The sequence below is a fragment of the Ascidiella aspersa genome, chromosome 6 (assembly GCF_963924565.1).
Source record: "Ascidiella aspersa chromosome 6, kaAscAspe10.2, whole genome shotgun sequence".
Classification (NCBI taxonomy): Eukaryota; Metazoa; Chordata; class Ascidiacea; order Phlebobranchia; family Ascidiidae; genus Ascidiella; species Ascidiella aspersa.
In genome coordinates, this window is record NC_139452.1 from 14,193,255 (window position 1) to 14,210,694 (window position 17,440).

General features: G+C 35.3%; 2 protein-coding genes across 2 annotated transcripts; both read left to right on the forward strand.

Annotated features, from left to right (window-relative positions):
• The first annotated feature begins 360 nt into the window (after positions 1 to 360).
• On the forward strand, positions 361 to 5,782 carry LOC146140031 (fatty acyl-CoA hydrolase precursor, medium chain-like). The gene is made up of 9 exons (XM_083391166.1): positions 361 to 584; positions 786 to 981; positions 1,264 to 1,460; positions 1,910 to 2,073; positions 2,386 to 2,525; positions 3,358 to 3,591; positions 3,998 to 4,154; positions 4,555 to 4,804; positions 5,290 to 5,782. Exons 1-9 carry the CDS (start codon positions 430 to 432, stop codon positions 5,459 to 5,461), a joined length of 1,665 nt encoding a protein of 554 aa, XP_083247292.1. The 5' UTR covers positions 361 to 429; the 3' UTR covers positions 5,462 to 5,782.
• A 754-nt stretch (positions 5,783 to 6,536) lies between these two features.
• LOC146140032 (pyrethroid hydrolase Ces2e-like) lies at positions 6,537 to 16,764 on the forward strand. The gene is made up of 10 exons (XM_083392597.1): positions 6,537 to 6,691; positions 7,710 to 7,905; positions 8,138 to 8,334; positions 8,403 to 8,566; positions 8,690 to 8,832; positions 9,061 to 9,288; positions 10,192 to 10,348; positions 10,727 to 10,976; positions 11,999 to 12,157; positions 16,602 to 16,764. Exons 1-10 carry the CDS (start codon positions 6,537 to 6,539, stop codon positions 16,762 to 16,764), a joined length of 1,812 nt encoding a protein of 603 aa, XP_083248723.1.
• Positions 16,765 to 17,440: the final 676 nt, after the last annotated feature.

Genomic DNA, 17,440 nt, shown 5'->3' on the forward strand with positions numbered 1-17,440 from the left:
ATATCGCTCAACTGTTAGAGCTATTTTGCCTTAACTGAGTAAAATCACTATTGCTGCAGTTAACTGAGTTATCAAAAAAATGGCGGTATTTGTAAACAAAATTGTTCCGTCATACCGAAGTTTGCACCGAAATGGAAAGCTATAGAAAATGTCTAGCTGTTCAAATGTCTTGGACCTATGGCATTGAGAAAGTTCCTTGTTTTAAAACAAGCTTTTAGACACAATCTATTAAACAGCAATTACAATAGGAATAAATCACAACGAAAACTTTTAAGATAAATATATGCCTATTGGCTGAAAGAAACATTTCGTAAGGTTTAAGATTAATATAACAGAACAATTTCTATTCTAGGTTTAAGTTTGACAGGGGATCACCAATTGCTTTTTTGTTAGAATTTTTACAACAGTGCAAATATTAAGAGAACGAAAATGGAATGCCCAATCGTAACAACTTGTTTGGGTCAAGTGAAAGGTATTACTTTGCTGAAGGCTAATCATGAAGATGCGAAACAAGTGTTCGGCTACTTGGGAATTCCTTTCGCCAAGCCTCCATTGGGTAATCTGAGATTCAAAGCTCCTGAAAAGTGAGAAATTTCGTTTTCGCGAAATATATCATTTAAATGCTTTTGCACTTTTTCCAAAACTACCTTGATTTAGCAGCAAGATAAGTTTTTGCACACGAAAACATGTAGCCAATTGTCACATGTTTTTTCAATTGATATAGTTTTAGCTGTCCATGTAAAAATAAGTTAATTATATCGAAAATTTAGTTTTCATTTTGTAAGGGCGGAACCTTGGGAAGGCGTTTTGGACGCCAACAAAAGCCCACCTGTTCCAATGAACAGCGATTTTATGTTGAAACATACGCTACCTTTCATCGCTACACCCTACTTGCCAAATGAAGATCTCAACAACATGAGCGAGGATTGCCTTTACCTTAATGTGTACACCAGCAATCCCGAAGGAAAAGCACGTTTACCGGTAAATGCACTGATGTGAATTCCAATCCCGCCTAGGCTACATAAATGTTTGTGACCCCATAATTCATATGGTATTGTTTAAATACATGTAAGGTTTTGTTGTTAGGTAGTAACTCTTTTGGAATTTACTTAATTTTGGTTGGGTATGAAAAACGCTTTGTACATAAAATATAATTTTGCTTTTCTAAAAACAATGAATATAGCAACTATATAATTGGAAGGCCAAATATATTAGTATATGAAAATTACCAGTTGTTTTTTTTTTCATTTTTTTTTCTATTAGGTGCTCTTCTGGCTTTACGGTGGCGCTTTTAGCGTTGGAAGTGCTATTGGTTTTAACGGCCAGGCACTCTGCGGTCTCAATGACGTCGTTCTAGTCGTTCCACAATATCGTCTTAACGTGTTTGGATTTTACAGCCTGGGCAAGGAATCCAGCTGCAAAGGCAACATGGGACTGCAGGATCAAATCATGGCCATGAAGTTAGTAGGTCAACTTTCGTAGGACGATCAAAACATTATTGGTTACGAACTAACTAACGAACTTAAATATAGCATTCTCTATCGGAATGATTTTCTCTGAGCATGTTATACATCTAAAATAAAATTAAAAAGTGCAATTTAAAATGCAGCCTATGTTGGTCGCTTCTGTCTTAATTTATATTGCATAACTTATTACAAAAGAAAATAACCAAATGCTAGATGCAATTAAATAAGTGTGGGCTAAAATTTAGTCTTTGTTGGTAAAATAAACGAAAAAAGTAAAAATAGATTCTTTTTATAGTTATATTGATTCTGTGATATAATTCAAATTGTTTGCAATACCGTACAGAACATCCTAATTTAGCCATCTACTGCAGTTGCAAGAATATTCAGAACGCTGTTAAAAATAGTTACTTTGGCCAACTTTGACGATTAGGTTTTGCGCGCAGATGGGTGAAAGACAACATCCGCAACTTCGGTGGCGATCCTGACAACGTAACTATACTTGGAAATAGTGCTGGGGCGATGTCAATTGGCTTTCATGTAATGTCGTCTGAATCACGCGGTCTGTTCCATAAGGCAATCAGTCATAGTGGACCTGTAACGCTTTCAAGTAAGTCCCGAAGTATATTGGGTTGACTGTGCTAAACACAAAAGGTATTAGGCAATCTACACCAGGTGGCATGCCAATCTGAATCGTTTCCTAGCTAAATGCTAATTAACAAACTATTATTTGCTAAAGCCAAATACTTCTACCAACGTTAGCTGTACGAAAAGGCTATGATATTTGCGTTTTCGCGTTCGCCGGCCCGTCTGCCAAATTTCCAGGAATAGTTGACCTGCAATAAAAACATGATTTTGAAATTAGCACTAGATTGTACTGGATTAGGATTTAAAACAAAAAACCGCTGGTGTTTATTTACAGCAATGCTGCACGAAGACTTGTCAACGCAACGAAATGCTCTTCACGAACATCTAAAAATTAGCGCAACCGATCACGAGGAAATTCTAAAGAAGCTGAGGGAGTTCGACGCCAAAGACATAATCGATGCGTTTACAGCCAATGTAAGCATATATTTAGTTGATTATAATGTTAATCAAAGCTATCGTTATAGATTGATAAAAAGGTGGCCTTTAATGTATTCCATTTCTGTTTTGTTTTTCGCAAATGTAACAGTACCTGAAAACTCACCTTAAGCGCAATAATGAAATGCTTGTAAATATTGTGACTTTCCGATGGGCTACATTCGAAACCATTGTTGCCAAAAATGCAGAACTTAATTAAAATTTTCTGTTACAAAAAATAAATAAGACTGGTAAAGCCCAATCGCCAGGTGAATCAGTATAGTCCAGTGTTTTTCAACCTATCAACCTATTTTCTTGCCTGACCCAAATACTAAGCGTACATATAACCGAAAAGTTTGGCGACCCAAATCGTTCGACTGGAGTTTTTTCAAGCTTCAATTTGGCATTAATAAATCTAAATTTAGTTGATTTACTCTATTTGTGTACCGCTTTTTCAAGTTTCTCATTTTTTAAAGGAATCTTTCTCAGAACCATGTTATTTAATCCTACCGTGTCAACTATTGCTGTCTGCGACGCAACCAAATTCAGCATCGACCCAATTTTGGGGTCGCGACACATGGGTTAAAAAACACTGGAAAAGTCCAAAAAACTTTTCCAAAGACGTTGCAAGAAAAAATAGTTTAATATAGCCACTGTGTAAAAAAAATTGTACTTCATATAATTTGTGTCCGAGACACTTTAGCTATATTAAAAAGTTTGAAAGCATTTCGTTTTTCGCGTTATGCATGCAACCAGGTGTAAAACCTTAGTAAAGAAACGTTTCTTTTATTAATCTATCGCTTTCTCTCCTTTCCGGTGTCAATCCTGTTAGTACGATACTGCATATTTCACACCAACTGTTGACGGATGCGTGATTGCCAAGCATCCTAGCGAGCTAATTAAAGAGGGGAACTTTGCCCCTGTACCCTACATTATTGGTGTCAACAACTCAGAAACGTGCGGATTTCTTGTTCCAGCATTGTATCTGCCGCCAACCTTTGCCGAGGGTATAGACAAGGAATCATGCGTTAACGCAATCAAGAACATCCTCACCAACATAGCACCGGTGAACGATTTGTGTTATCACATTGGCACCATTATACTTGTGAATAAAAGTACCCTGAATTGTTAGGTTTCTTGTATGAAAAAAGCCTACTATACGACAGCTAGGATACCCATCAAGGTTAGATAATCTATTCTGTTTGCGAATTAGTTTATCTCTGTTATGCAGCTTTTACATGCAATACCTGGCCTATACGCACGTTATATTAATCGTAAGATAAAACAAACGTGAAAATAAATTTTATTTTAGAATTAATATGTTATCAATTTGAAATTAAAAGTTGAAACATTTGCCTCTGTCGTATTCATTTCGCTGTTTCTAAATCGTGCCTATTCTATCTGTATTAAGGATATTAATTATTAGGCTGTTAAAATTTTTAAATATAACAATCTTATTAAATATGTTTTAGGCGAAAAAAATTGAAGAATTGGTCAAAGCAATATTGGACACACTGAATGAAGAATATGATGAGAACGACCCTTTTAAATGGAGCAAAATTTTGGGCAGTGTATTAAGAGACACCTTTTTTTTCATATCATCTATCGAACAGGCTTCAGCCCATTCCGGTAATTAAATTTTTTTTTTAATCGTTCTGAAGCTTGAATGCAATTTTGAAGCGTAAGTAACTCATATATATCAAATTATACAAAAAACGGTTCTACTTGTAACCGACAAACTTTTTCGCAGTGCTAATTTTGACTGTTGGTACATATTATACAGGTTTGTGTCGAGGTAAAATTTAGCTTTACAGAATATAATACAAAATTATCGGCAACACTATAGTGTGACGGATACATACACTTTGAGAATCACTTATGTATACACACACAACTATTTTGTAAAATTGAAAAATAAAATAAAAAAATTATTCAACTTTCTTGTGCTCTTTTCCTGACTTAATTTTTTGGTTTAAAGCAAAGTTAACGCGCATTATTTTTTCAATTTGTATATATTCATTTTCTCCAGGTGCTGGAAATCCAACTTATTTCTATTACATGACTCAACAACTGAAGATGCATCACGACACAGATTATTCTGGAACAGCCAAATTAAAGCCGATCTTTTGCGAGGCGGATCATGCCGATGATATGACTTTTACTTTTGGGTTTCCCTTCATGAATTGCAAATTCACCCACGAGGGTATAAAGTTTAGCGAAAACGAAAAACAGCTAAGCAAGGCGTGGATGAAAATCCTGTGTCGTTTCGCCGAAACAGGGTATGTTAACATCAAAACCAGAAAAACTAAATAAAGAAACCTCGCCGAATAATAAATAACAGCTATATGCGTTTGCACGTTAGCTCCCATAAAGCAGTGCTTATTAAACTTTTTTAGTTTTGTTCACTCCTAACATCTATCTCCAGATTAAATTCACCCTTGTCTCATGATATGATAAAACTATCTCGTCTATATATTACACTACAATTAAGATCAATTCAAGCTAAGTTTTACCATTGCATATCTACAATTTCTCGAGCCCAGATATATAAAGCTACGAAAGCACAAAAAACACAGAATATTCTCCCTGCTCGCAAGCTTTCATCCAATTCTGACGGTTCACCCCTGCAAAATTTGTATTCACCCTGGAGTGAACTATTCACCTGATTAAGAAACACTGCTATGAAGGATATAAAAAAACATGTTTTGTCTAACATTGAGAAAAAAAAACACATGTTTTGTCTAACATTCTAATCGTGTTTCAGAAACCCGAACAGTGATACTGATAACGGTGACGACTTGCAATGGCCTCAGTACGACTCCGAGAAGAAACGTCACCTGATCATGAAGTGGCCTTTTGTTGTGGATAGTGATAGTTTGACTAGTCATCTAAAGCTTTGGCTTGAAACGGTTCCTGGAATACTCACCAAGGAATAAAATCTATAGTACTAGCAATCATTGTTTAAATTTCCTGTATTTTTCTATGGTAAAATAACTCATTCTTATATATTTTGTAGTGTGAGGTGAGTTTTAAGGTAAAGTTTAAAAACATACATCTTTTGTGGACTATAATAGTCTATGAGTGGGCTATTAACACCACCAATCGTTTGCAACTAAAATGATTGTTTGTATTTCTGGCTGTGTTACTTTTAAATTTATATGTGGAACGCAACCAAGAGTAATATATGTATAAGCGCACTTTACCTAACGTTTCACGTTTAATGAATAATAAATATATACTTTATGCTATTATTTATTTGTTTGGGCTTCCATACAGGGCTACTCAACCAGTTGTTTTTGAACGCTTTTATTTAAAGGACATCTTAACTTGCTTAAAATAATGTAGGCATACTATATTTCCTGGTCAACGCCGGGTATTTCATATAAAATGCGTTTAAAATGTTAGTAGTGATACCTTTCTATATCGGCTGTTTATTTTACATTTGATATTGGCCGCTTATATTAACTTTACATCTATTTATAATTACTAGTGTAAAATAAAAAAGTATACTCAGTTTCATGTGATAGAAAACGGTCGAATGGTTTCTACTATTTGCGTTATTTGAATACGTTGTGTTAAACGGCAAACAAAAAAACAAAGACGAGGAAAGAAAGGGTTTAAAACCAACAACGTTTATTGACAATATGATCGCCGTTGATCGGATAAGGTTCTTAGCCCAGGCATTGCAAAACTAATATTTGCCTTATACCTTTACATTGCACAGTTGCTATAGGAGAGTGTTTTACAGCAACAGTGGTCTATCGCCTAATGTTTTTGTAACAAATTGTTATGGACAAAACGATTATATAGGTTAGATATTAACGACAGGTAATAGTGTTAGTGCGACCCATATCCTTCAGCAGATCCTTAGCTCTACTGCGAAATTGTATCAGCGATATTGGCAGCTGGAATATAATGTTTTGTTTATCTTGACATATTGGGGCAATAAACGATTTGTTATACGCTTTAGATTTATAGTATAGAAGCAGTCAAAACCGATTATATATTGTAATGGAAAGCCCGGTTGTTCAAACAAGCTTGGGATCTGTGAAAGGCGTTGCTATACCCAAGGTGAAGCATGAAGAAGCAAAACAGGTTTATGCTTACATGGGAATTCCATTTGCGAAGCCTCCAGTTGGAAAGTTAAGATTCAAAGCACCAAAAAAGTAAGAAGATTAAAATTTGTAATGTATTGCCTTATACGATTCATTGTTAAGCAAACATGACGCAATGAACAAGATTTAGCTTATTCTACAACAGCCATAAAACTATTTGATCACATGGAGATATTCTTTTAGGCCTTTTTTAGACCAGCTCTTGTATGTTGACAAAATTTGCTAACCCCCCGACACAGTCTTACTATACCTAATATTACTCCTATTTTTTTTTTTGGACTTTAACTAAACCTTTTGACCAACGCTTTTTTAACTGGTGCAGCACGGAAGGATGCCAGGTGCGCCACAAAGATCGAAATATATTGATAAATACTGTATGGCTTTTTTAGGTTAAGGTAATACAACTATATATATAGAAATATGTTCTAAGCCAGTGGTTATTTTGGACTTTAACTAAGCCTTTTGATCAACGCTTTTTAACTGGTGCAGCACGGAACGATGCCAGGTGCGCCACAGAGATCGAAATATATTGATAAATACTGTATGGCTTTTTTAGGTTAAGGTAATACAACTATATATATAGAAACATGTTCTAAGCCAGTGGTGGCAACCTTTTTTGTTGTCGCGACTCCCTTATCAGTGTTTAAAAAATGGGCAAATGTCCGAATTTACGCCAACGCATGCACAAGTAATAGTAGATATGGTTAAATTTGTATTTGTGTCATTATGACTAACTCGAAAAGTAACTGGAACAAAACAATGAGAATTTATTTACTTAGATTTTTTTCTCGAAAAGTAACTTGAACAAAAAAATGAGAATTTTTATTTAGAAGTAGGGATGCTAGTTAATTGTTGCTCATTCTACCATACATTTTTGTGGTCCTATTGTTTGCTTCTTTCGTTTATAAAAAGCTCTTGCGACCCCCAGGTTGGGAAAAACTGTTCTAAGCATTTGCATATAATACAAAAAAAAAACGGTATGGGTCAAAAAGAGTTACTTTGCTGGAACTCTGAAATAGACATAAATCGTTGGAGAGTATATCTGTAGTTACCTCTAACAATTATTTAGGGCAAAATCGTGGAAAGGCGTTCGTGATGCAAGCAAAAGTGCACCTATACCGATGCAAAGCAAAGCCTTAAATGAAATGATGTTACCATACTTACCTGTTCCGATTTTGGCAAACGAGGATATGGCAAATCAAAGCGAGGATTGTCTTTACCTGAATGTTTACACCAACAATCCTGATAAGACAGCAAACTTACCGGTAAGAGCAGCAAATTCTAAAGTGAACAACTTTTCGCGAGTTTTTGTATACTAACGCATTGATACAAGTAGCCCAAACATGTCGGTAAGAACTTCTATTTGGTACCTGGTGAAAGTAAATAGTTTGGCCAACGAAACATATTTTTTTAATAGCTTGATTTTTTAGTTAAATCAAATAAAGTAATAAACGGGTCAATTAAGGCTTACAATACAACTGTATTTTTCTGGTGTAGGTGCTCTTCTGGATATACGGAGGAGCTTTTACTGTCGGAAGTTCGATTGGTTCTAATGGTCAGGCACTTTGCGGTCTAAACGACGTGGTTCTAGTCGTTCCACAATATCGTGTTAGCGTGTTTGGATTTTACAGCCTGGGCAAGGAATCCAGCTGCAAAGGCAACATGGGACTGCAGGATCAAATCATGGCCATGGAGTAAGTGGTGACACCCCGTTAAAAACGTTTAATGTGTTGACTTGTTACATAAAATATTTTTCATTTAGATGGGTAAGAGACAATGTTCGCAATTTCGGTGGAAATCCGGACAACGTAACCATATTTGGAGAAAGTGCTGGAGGGGTGTCCGTTAGTATTCATGTATTGTCTCCAGAATCACGTGGTCTTTTTCATCGCGCTATAAGTCACAGCGGAGTTTCGACGTTTCCAAGTAATTCCCAGAAAGTTTTGATTACGTTTATGGTTGATGTTTCTTTATTAAAAGTGAATGCTTTATTTATACTATACTTTTGTCGTATTGAAGCAAATGTTTTTTTCCTCTATTCGTTTTCAGCGATGGTGAACGCGGACTTGTCATCACCACGTAAAGTACTTCATGAGCAACTAAACATAACAGCAACTGATCCCGATAAAATTCTAAAGCAGCTCAAAAAAATTGATGCGAAAAAGATAATCGAAGCGATTGATGCCAATGAAGTAAGTCTTTAAGTTAAGCAGCCAATGTTTAGGATTCCGTTAACGCTGATTTCCTGATAACCAGGCTAAACAATAAAGAAACAAGTACTGCATAAAAGTAAAATCAATATGCCTACTTAATATTTCAGTTTCAGAAGCTAGTAATGGTTTTAACTCTGTTAACCTATATACGTGATGTTTGCGCTTCATACAACATTACAAGTACTGTTTTGGTTTAATGAATTTCAGTATTATAAAACTCTGTTTGTGGCGACTGTGGACGACAAAGTACTCCCCAAGCATCCGTATGAGATGCTTGAAGAAGGTAAATTTGCTCCGGTTCCATATATGGTGGGCATGAACAGCACAGAAGGGTCTGGAATAATGGCGGAGGAAATGCCCCCTACATTTTCTGAAGGCATGGACAAGAAAACATTTACTGAAACGTTTAAAACGAATCTCCAAGAAGAAATACCGGTCAGTATACTTGCGCCATTTTAACCTAATTAAATTGTTGAAACCAAAAGAAAGAGTAAATATAAGGAGAATAAGCTACCCTTTAGGGCAAGCTAGGCTGTGGAGTCGGACTTGGCTCGGGACTCAGGACAAAAGTTAGATTACGTAGGGGTGTCACTACTAAATTAGAATCTGATATACAGCGGTAAATTGTATTTTGGGTGGGTGAGTTGTATGACACATCGACAGCCGATTGTTGTATATCCACGCTTTATAGTTACGTAAATAGGTGGAACGCAGGCTGTATAAGCGCCGGACATTTATAATTAACCCAATCCAGATACAACCTGCGGCAAACAGTCAAGGGACGACCAGCAGCATTATTATTTAACAATACGCTACAAGTTGATGATTACCGCGAAATAGAAAAAGTACATGATATTTTTGGAAAGGTTTATTCACTGAAAGGTATTGCCATTTGTAATAATATTGTGGCACTATTCAGACCTTATACTATTCGTAACATTGCTTTCCGGTTACATGGTAATTGCAACATTCATATTGTTAAGCCTACATAATAATTGCCAAATTTAACCAGACAAAATTCATCTTTCGCAAAATGATAATAACTCACAAGGCGTAAGATAACGCCGCGACAACGACAGTAGTCCTTCACCAGTATTTAAACTGGTATAAACATTCTATTTTTTCTTGTTCTCGCCATTTATTTCATATAACATGTAAATTGCAGTCATATAGATATATTTACGAACAAAATGATTGAAGGGTGAGGCACTACCTTGTGGCTGTTGCTGTACATGTCAAATCTAATGAAATAAAATACACACATTTTTAGTTAGGATGTTGTGGCACATATGTTATTTACCATGGATTTTTATAATCATTCAATTCGTTATTTTCCAGTTAGAAAAAATTGATGAAGTGGCTGAAATAACGATTCAGACCCTTGAAAAAGAATTTGACGACGGGGATCCATATAAATGGAGCAAGATAATGGGGAGCATATCTGGGGACAGTATGTTTATCGCCCCTTCTGTTGGACAAGCAATGGCGCATTCTGGTAATTGAAGTGGAAATTTCAGTAACGATGTCTTGCATACAGTATAAACTCTCAAAGGAAATATTTGACTTTATCAGCAGTTTCATGTTAATCTATACATAAAAAAAGTATCAATCCCCGAAAAAGTAATTTCAACCTCTGGAACAAAACGTTTGGGAAATAATGGGTATCCACAACCTTAGCATAACAATAGAAAAAATAAATAAATCACACTGTACACTTTTTTCTTGACCTTAGCGCAACATTTTTAAAGAAAAATAAATCATGCTGTAAATTTTTTATCTTTTTAAATCAGCAGCAATGTCAACAACGATTAAACTGTTACACAAAAAAAACTCTCGCAATTTAAATAACATGAGAATAACTCTGCATTATCAGGTGCTGGAAACCCAACTTACGTCTACTACATGACACAGCAACTTAAAATGCACCATGATGTAGAATATGCGGGAAATGTAAAATTGAAACCTTCATTTTGCGAGACCGATCATGGTGACGATATGATGTTCACCATGGGTTATCCCTTCCTCAACTCTAAATTTACCCGAGAAGGATTCAAGTTTAGCGATGATGAAAAACTGCTAAGCAGGCAGTGGATGAAGTCTTTGTGTGCCTTCGCTAAATCCGGGTGAGCTACATTTGTACCTTGTGTTCCTATAATTTTTTTTGTTAAATAAGGTATTCAAAAATGTGGGACATCTAACGACTTTTTTTTTTTTTTTTGTCAAAATGTAAACTCGAGGATTACCTTTTTTATTGTTTCAAGGCGTAACTAGTTCGGTATAGGGGCAATTTCCCTGCGACAAATAAACTTTCCTATATTCGACATTAACAGCTTAAAAATATAATAGCACCGTGATATGATATGCCCGTATTTGCAAATTTGAAAAGTGCGGTATATTGATATGTTAAATATAAAATGGAATAGCATGATAGAACTCCAGCCATAAGACCAAAATTAGAACAACATCACGTCGGACCAAATTTTTTCCAAAACGTGAAATATATTATTTGGCTTTATTTTGTCGTTGGTCTTTTAAATATCGCGTTATAGATTATTCTACTTTGCGCAACGCAAAAATATTGCAGTTATATATTTTATTCTGGAAAGGCGCACCCTCCGCCCCCCGTCGACATAAACGATAATTTTCGAAACATTCAGATCGCGGTTTATGTGAACAGAGACATTTTCACTATCCTTCCTTGATTTTTCCTGTCTTGAATTGTCACAAGCTTATACAAGTTGGGTACACTATGCACGGATATGTAATGTAGCTTGATAATAAAGTGCAAAGCCAAAAAGGTCGAGTAAAAAGCAACACCGCTTCGAGCAACACCGCTGTACCTGTTCAACACCTGAAGGTGCTAACTTATGCTCCTACTTTCGAAACTCAGACTGATAACAATTGCGTCCCATCTCTTATAAGTGATGCTTGAATTGCTTCTCAGCCACATTAACTGAAGATGATACAAGCTCGTATCGAAACGTCTTAATCAAGATGCGGTGGATTTACTCGACCTTTTTTGAATTTATTATCAAGCTTATACAAGTTCTTTTCTGAGTAGCAACGTACTTAGTAACAATGTTAAGTTAAGTTTTAATGGGAGTTTCGACCTTCATTCATTTTTGCTAAATATATTACTTGGCAGAAATCCTAACAGCGACTCTAGTGATGTTGTGCAATGGCACAAGTACGACTGCGAAAACAAACGTCACCTGGTCATCAAGATGCCTTACGAAGAGGGTAGTGACCTTTTGGCAGATCGTTGCAAACTCTGGCTTGAAACTGTTCCAGCAATCCTCGAAAAGTGAAAGCCATTTCTCGGTAGAGATGGGAGACTGCTGTATTAGTTATTATTTAAACAACTTTCGATTACAAATTTAAAAAGCTTGTCAATTTGAAGCAATGTACTGTAATACTTAATTTGTTGTTTAAATCTAGTACTTTATGTGTAAAACATTACTAAACTCTAAAGTTTATTTTCTGTTTCCTGTGTGTTTTCTGTACCACATTAACTTAATGAATATAGATTATCGGCCTATGCTATTAACAGACCATATGTATAAATAATAGTCTAAAAATTGCACTGTTATTTCACTTCTTACGTGCAATTTTTTTATAACACTATACTTTTTTATTTTAAATTGTCATTATATATTTTAACTTGTTTTGTTGTTTTTTTAGCAATTATTATCGTGTTTAATTGTAAAATGTGTTTATTGGTTAGTACAGCCTGAAACCGTATTTCACAGAACAGCCTGCTTCTGCATCTGATGATTGTAATATCTCCCAGTTCGCCAAAGCGAAAGCCTAGTTGGCCGCTTTTTCAAAGTGTCTACGAGATGGGTAGTCATGTGGCATCGGCGGTAAACCCTTTGTCCCACAATCAAATAATGAAAACCAATTTCTGTAAATCGTAGTAAAAAGGTTCAAAAAGCAAAATAGTTGAATTTTCGTCCTACGGCAGGAAAATTGGATCATATGTGTTTCTCCCCCGTAAATTTCTAAATTCGTCTGAAGCATCTTTTATTCGACAATACCTGTTTTCGTTGATGAATTAGTTCAAAAATAAACCATGGCTTTAAGTCGAACCGGAACCGAACCGGAACTTTATGAACCGGTTTTGGGTCAATTTTATCCGAGCCGTAACCGAACCTGAACCGGTTTTTATAAGATTTTAAGGAGCCGAACCGGAACTGAACCGAATAATTTGAAAGTAACTGAACCTTAACCGATCCCGTACCTGTAAATAAAAGCGGTTCGCTCCTGCATGACATCACAACTTCTATTTTACAGAGTCAAGTTACGCCATGTTCGAAATTTTATGAAAAAAATATGAATATTGAATGAAAAAATTGTTGATTTTTTATTTTTTAGATATTTGAATAATGAGTTGCTGTTTTTTTAATAAGTCACGTAACTTAGATTAAATGACTTACAATTCAAACATTATTTTCTACATTTATCGACCCACATTTTGAGATTTAACGCAAATTATATTGTATCTGAACCGGATCTTTTAAATTCCTCCGAACCAAAACCGGAACTGAACCGTATTCCGAAAAAATCCTTGAACCCGAACCGAACCTGAACCGGAAAAGTCAAACGGTTCGACTCCCTGCTTTGAAATACAAAAAAAACAAATCGAAGAATAAATTGATTGCCTTTCTTCCTATTTTTGGCAATTGTATTAGTTTGACACATTAATTTATGCTCCCCTTCCTTAATCCCTAAAAATTGTCCTACGTGCGTTTGTTGGAAGTTTAACGTATGGCCTAACTATGTTATAAATTGAATGGCAGGTAGGCCTATGGTTTAATCATATGGATAAACAGCCCGGTGTGTCTAATCTTTTAACCAGAACAAGAAAAGCCCGGACAGTTTCTTGGTATTCGATTGTCAAACCAAAATAGTTGCATATATAATTGATACCGGTAGTACAAATTATCTACTGTATTAATTGCCAAATAAACTCAAATTCCACATAATATTTTTTTAGTCATCGTAATTTTGGCGAAATGTTTTGTTTTAAAATTCTATTTTTTAATGTCGTTTACAATTGTAGCCTAACATACCTGGTTTGAAACTTAAAACAAAATTAAAACATGTTCCTCAACGAATTCTCAAAACATTTTACTTACCGACAATTCCTTTCAAAATCGCTATGTTACAGATTTAAACATCACCGAGCAACATGAGGATAGTTAAAATTTCTCCCCATTAGCCATTTTCCGATTAAATAGGTTTTCCGAAGGCCATATGATTTATGGCGAAAACCAAGCTATTTCAAGAAACGAAACTTTTGATAAGGCAATGTGGCTTTGGTCGCAACAAAAACCAACTTGTTTGTTCAACATGGTGCGATAAATGCCATAAATATTGCAGTATTTTGCACGATTATACATTAGTATTTTATATTTTACCAGAAGGCATTACTGGGAATTAAATAACGGCCATGGTCTTATTCCAAGTAATACTACGAAATGTCTCAAAAAAATGGTAGGCAATTGTGGAACTAACGAAATGTGAATCGCCCCAAGAAAAAAATGCGTCCGTTTGGTTCCAGTTGGAAAAACATTTACTTTGGTTTAGAGTTTAGACTTTAGAAGAGTGCTTCATAAAAGTATAGCATCAAAAAGTAGGACTATATTATCTTTACGCTTGAATGGCTACACAGAAATCACGTAAAATGTCTAAACAAAGTGTAATAAAGTATAGATTGTGTTCATCTCGTTTGCAAAGTTGAATTGGTGAAATTTACAAAAAAATATTCGCGCAGCGCCATATTCAGCGCAAATATTCTTTGCGTTGACATGGTTAAATCTGACGAAAATTAAAGTTTAGGGGCACTTATATTATAATGAAAAATAAGAGCAAATAGAACAATGAAAGCCGGGTTGATTTGTTATACAATATAGAATAATAGCAAAGCATAAAACTAAGACAATTTGTTTATAGTTACAATTGTTAAAGTTGGCAAACATATCTAGTTCCCTGTGTACAACTCACATCCAATAACTTCAGATTGTTACGAGTAAACATAGCCTAAATCGATCGTAAAAAAGAAGAACAATCATGACAAAAAGGGTCCCAAACACCTAAAAACGAACAAAATGAGTAGCTCAACAAGGTTCAAATCGCAAAAGTATGAACCTACGTTTTACAGCTACTTAACTACAAAATGGAGATTTGTTCGTTAATTGGCTAGCAGTGCAGCCCTTTGAAGGAATAACGCCGCATAATTACAAAATAGAAACTCATAACCTAAAAATAACCTTGCGTTGATGGGCGCTGGACACCCTACATACTTCTACTTTATGACCCAGCAACTTAAGATGCACCACGACAAAGAATATTCGGGAAATGAAAATCTCAAACCTACATTTTGCGAGAGCGATCATGGCGACGACTTAATGTTCACAATGGGCTATCCCTTCCTCAACTCCAAATTTATGTGAGAAGGATTCAAGTGTAGCGATGACGAAATTCAACTAAGCAGACAGTGGATGAAGACTCTGTGTAACTTCGCTAAATCTGGGTAAAGTAAAGTAGTTGTAAATGAACGATAATATCATATTGCAAACGCTACCTTCTGTGGCTTTTTACTAAATAACTAATACTCTTTCTGCAACTTATTGCATCTCTAAAAACGTTTTTATCTCGAGTCTCAGAATTTTTGTGTGTAAGAGTATATGACCAAACCAACCATGCTGTAGTTTTGCGGAACATCAAGAATTGTAATTGTCATTGAACCAACATATTTTTCCATTAATACATACAGTTGGTCCAGCTGTATGATATCACTAAGCCCGTTTAGGTGTAGGCTACCCTTCGCAGACAGATTTGATTAAGGTCCAATCTGGATTGAAAAGTACTCCGTTCCAGCGTCGTAATTACACGGCGCGAAATTCAAGCCAGCTTAATTAAGTTTACAAGCTGCACTGATATACAAATGCTTTGTTGCAAAACAGTTAATTTTGCTGGAATTTTGAATCTCCCAAAGCACGCTGCAGTTGCAACCTAATTTGTGCCAGTCTAAAACCACAGTTGCTTTGCGTAATATTCAAGTAGTGCATGCTGCAGTTCAGTAAACGTATGACGTACAACCGCATTTTCGGCTTACTCGTTGGGTTAGTAATCTAATTCTGCTTGTTCCTTTTTAGAATAACCTAAAAATAAAACAACAAGAATTACTTGCGTTAGGTTTTTGGTTAAGTACGTTTGTGACTATAGTACTTCAGTTTGCCTGGCAAACAGAATGTAAGCGCAGGAAAAGCTTATATGTGCTGGTCGACGCTATATACAAGGCAGAGTGGACAAAAAGAAGGGGAAGAGTTCGGATGGACTGAAAGTGACAAATAAAAACTAGATTTGGCGCTGGTATAGAATCCTACCACAGCGTTGAGACAGTTATTAAAGCAATGTACATTATTTGGGTGAGGGTGGGTCAAGTATTATTATTTAATAATATTGCTTAACCTACTAAACCCACCTTAACACAAATAATGTTCGCTGCGGTAGGATTCAGACCAGCGCTTTCAGTTTCCTTACGAACAAAATAAGACTAAATACCACACTAGATCTACTTTAGCTGCCTAACCAGTGTAAAATTTGTTAACAGTTTTGACCCAATTAAAATTGAATCGCAAGTTCGTAATCTTTTTTTTTTCTCTTCTTATTTATTTATTTTTATTTTTATTTTTTTTAAGGATTTTAGTAATAGCCTAGTAACGGCAAAATAAATGGTTCAGAAACCCCAACAGCGACTGCAGTGACGTTGTACAATGGCCTCAGTATGACTGCGAGAAGAAACGTTACTTGATCATTAAGATGACTTACGAAGTAGAAAGCCATCTTTTGCCGAATCGTTGCAAACTCTGGCTAGAAGCTATTCCCGCGATTCTACAAAAGTAAAAGGAAACTAAAGTTGTAGAAATAATTTAAAGTTCGTGGGCTGATATTCAATCAATGTTGTTTTTATGTTTATTTTTACCTGTTTGGTAAATCTCGTTATTGTAATTCATAAGTTCTGAAACTGGAGGGCGTAAATTTAGGGTTTATTTTTGCAAAAAACAATATCTCTTGTTTACTACTTTTTTGCGGTGACTGGCACACATTCTTTAATGTTTTTTAATTCGTTTGATAAATATTGACAATGGGGACGTGGTCAAAAAGTTAAAGAACCCTGTTTTTCAATTAATTGATGTATACTCTATTCAATATTCGAATATAGGTTTCGCCAATAAATTGGGGTTGTTTGGTTTAAAATGTTGAATAAAATTGTTATCCATGGTCTTTTTATAATATTTAAGGGACATAATAAATGCAGAGCGCAATGATTTTTTTTAGATATATCTTAAGTTGATTTAACAGTTTAGTGTCTCATGGGCCATTGTTTTAATACTTGATAGCAATTTAATATGGACAGCGCCTTAGGCTGAATTTGTTTTTAAATAGCAATGATAAGCGCATAAAAATACATTTCATATAGTACAAAAAAGTGGGAAATGACCTCGTATAAGAGGTAGCTGACCGAATAATTTACATTGGCGGGCAGTAGGTTGCATAGTCATGTTCTAATATTTCAAAA

What these genes read in the sequence shown, in the direction of transcription:
- LOC146140032 (XM_083392597.1), top strand. Translation starts at nt 6,537, where the DNA reads ATGGAAAGCCCGGTTGTTCAAACAAGCTTGGGATCTGTGAAAGGCGTT. An exon ending in ATAAGACAGCAAACTTACCG is followed by an intron (nt 7,906 to 8,137) that starts GTAAGAGCAGCA and finishes TTTCTGGTGTAG; the next exon opens with GTGCTCTTCTGGATATACGG. An exon ending in TGTGCCTTCGCTAAATCCGG is followed by an intron (nt 10,977 to 11,998) that starts GTGAGCTACATT and finishes ATTACTTGGCAG; the next exon opens with AAATCCTAACAGCGACTCTA.
- LOC146140031 (XM_083391166.1), top strand. Translation starts at nt 430, where the DNA reads ATGGAATGCCCAATCGTAACAACTTGTTTGGGTCAAGTGAAAGGTATT. An exon ending in GATCAAATCATGGCCATGAA is followed by an intron (nt 1,461 to 1,909) that starts GTTAGTAGGTCA and finishes TTTTGCGCGCAG; the next exon opens with ATGGGTGAAAGACAACATCC. An exon ending in TGGACCTGTAACGCTTTCAA is followed by an intron (nt 2,074 to 2,385) that starts GTAAGTCCCGAA and finishes GTTTATTTACAG; the next exon opens with CAATGCTGCACGAAGACTTG.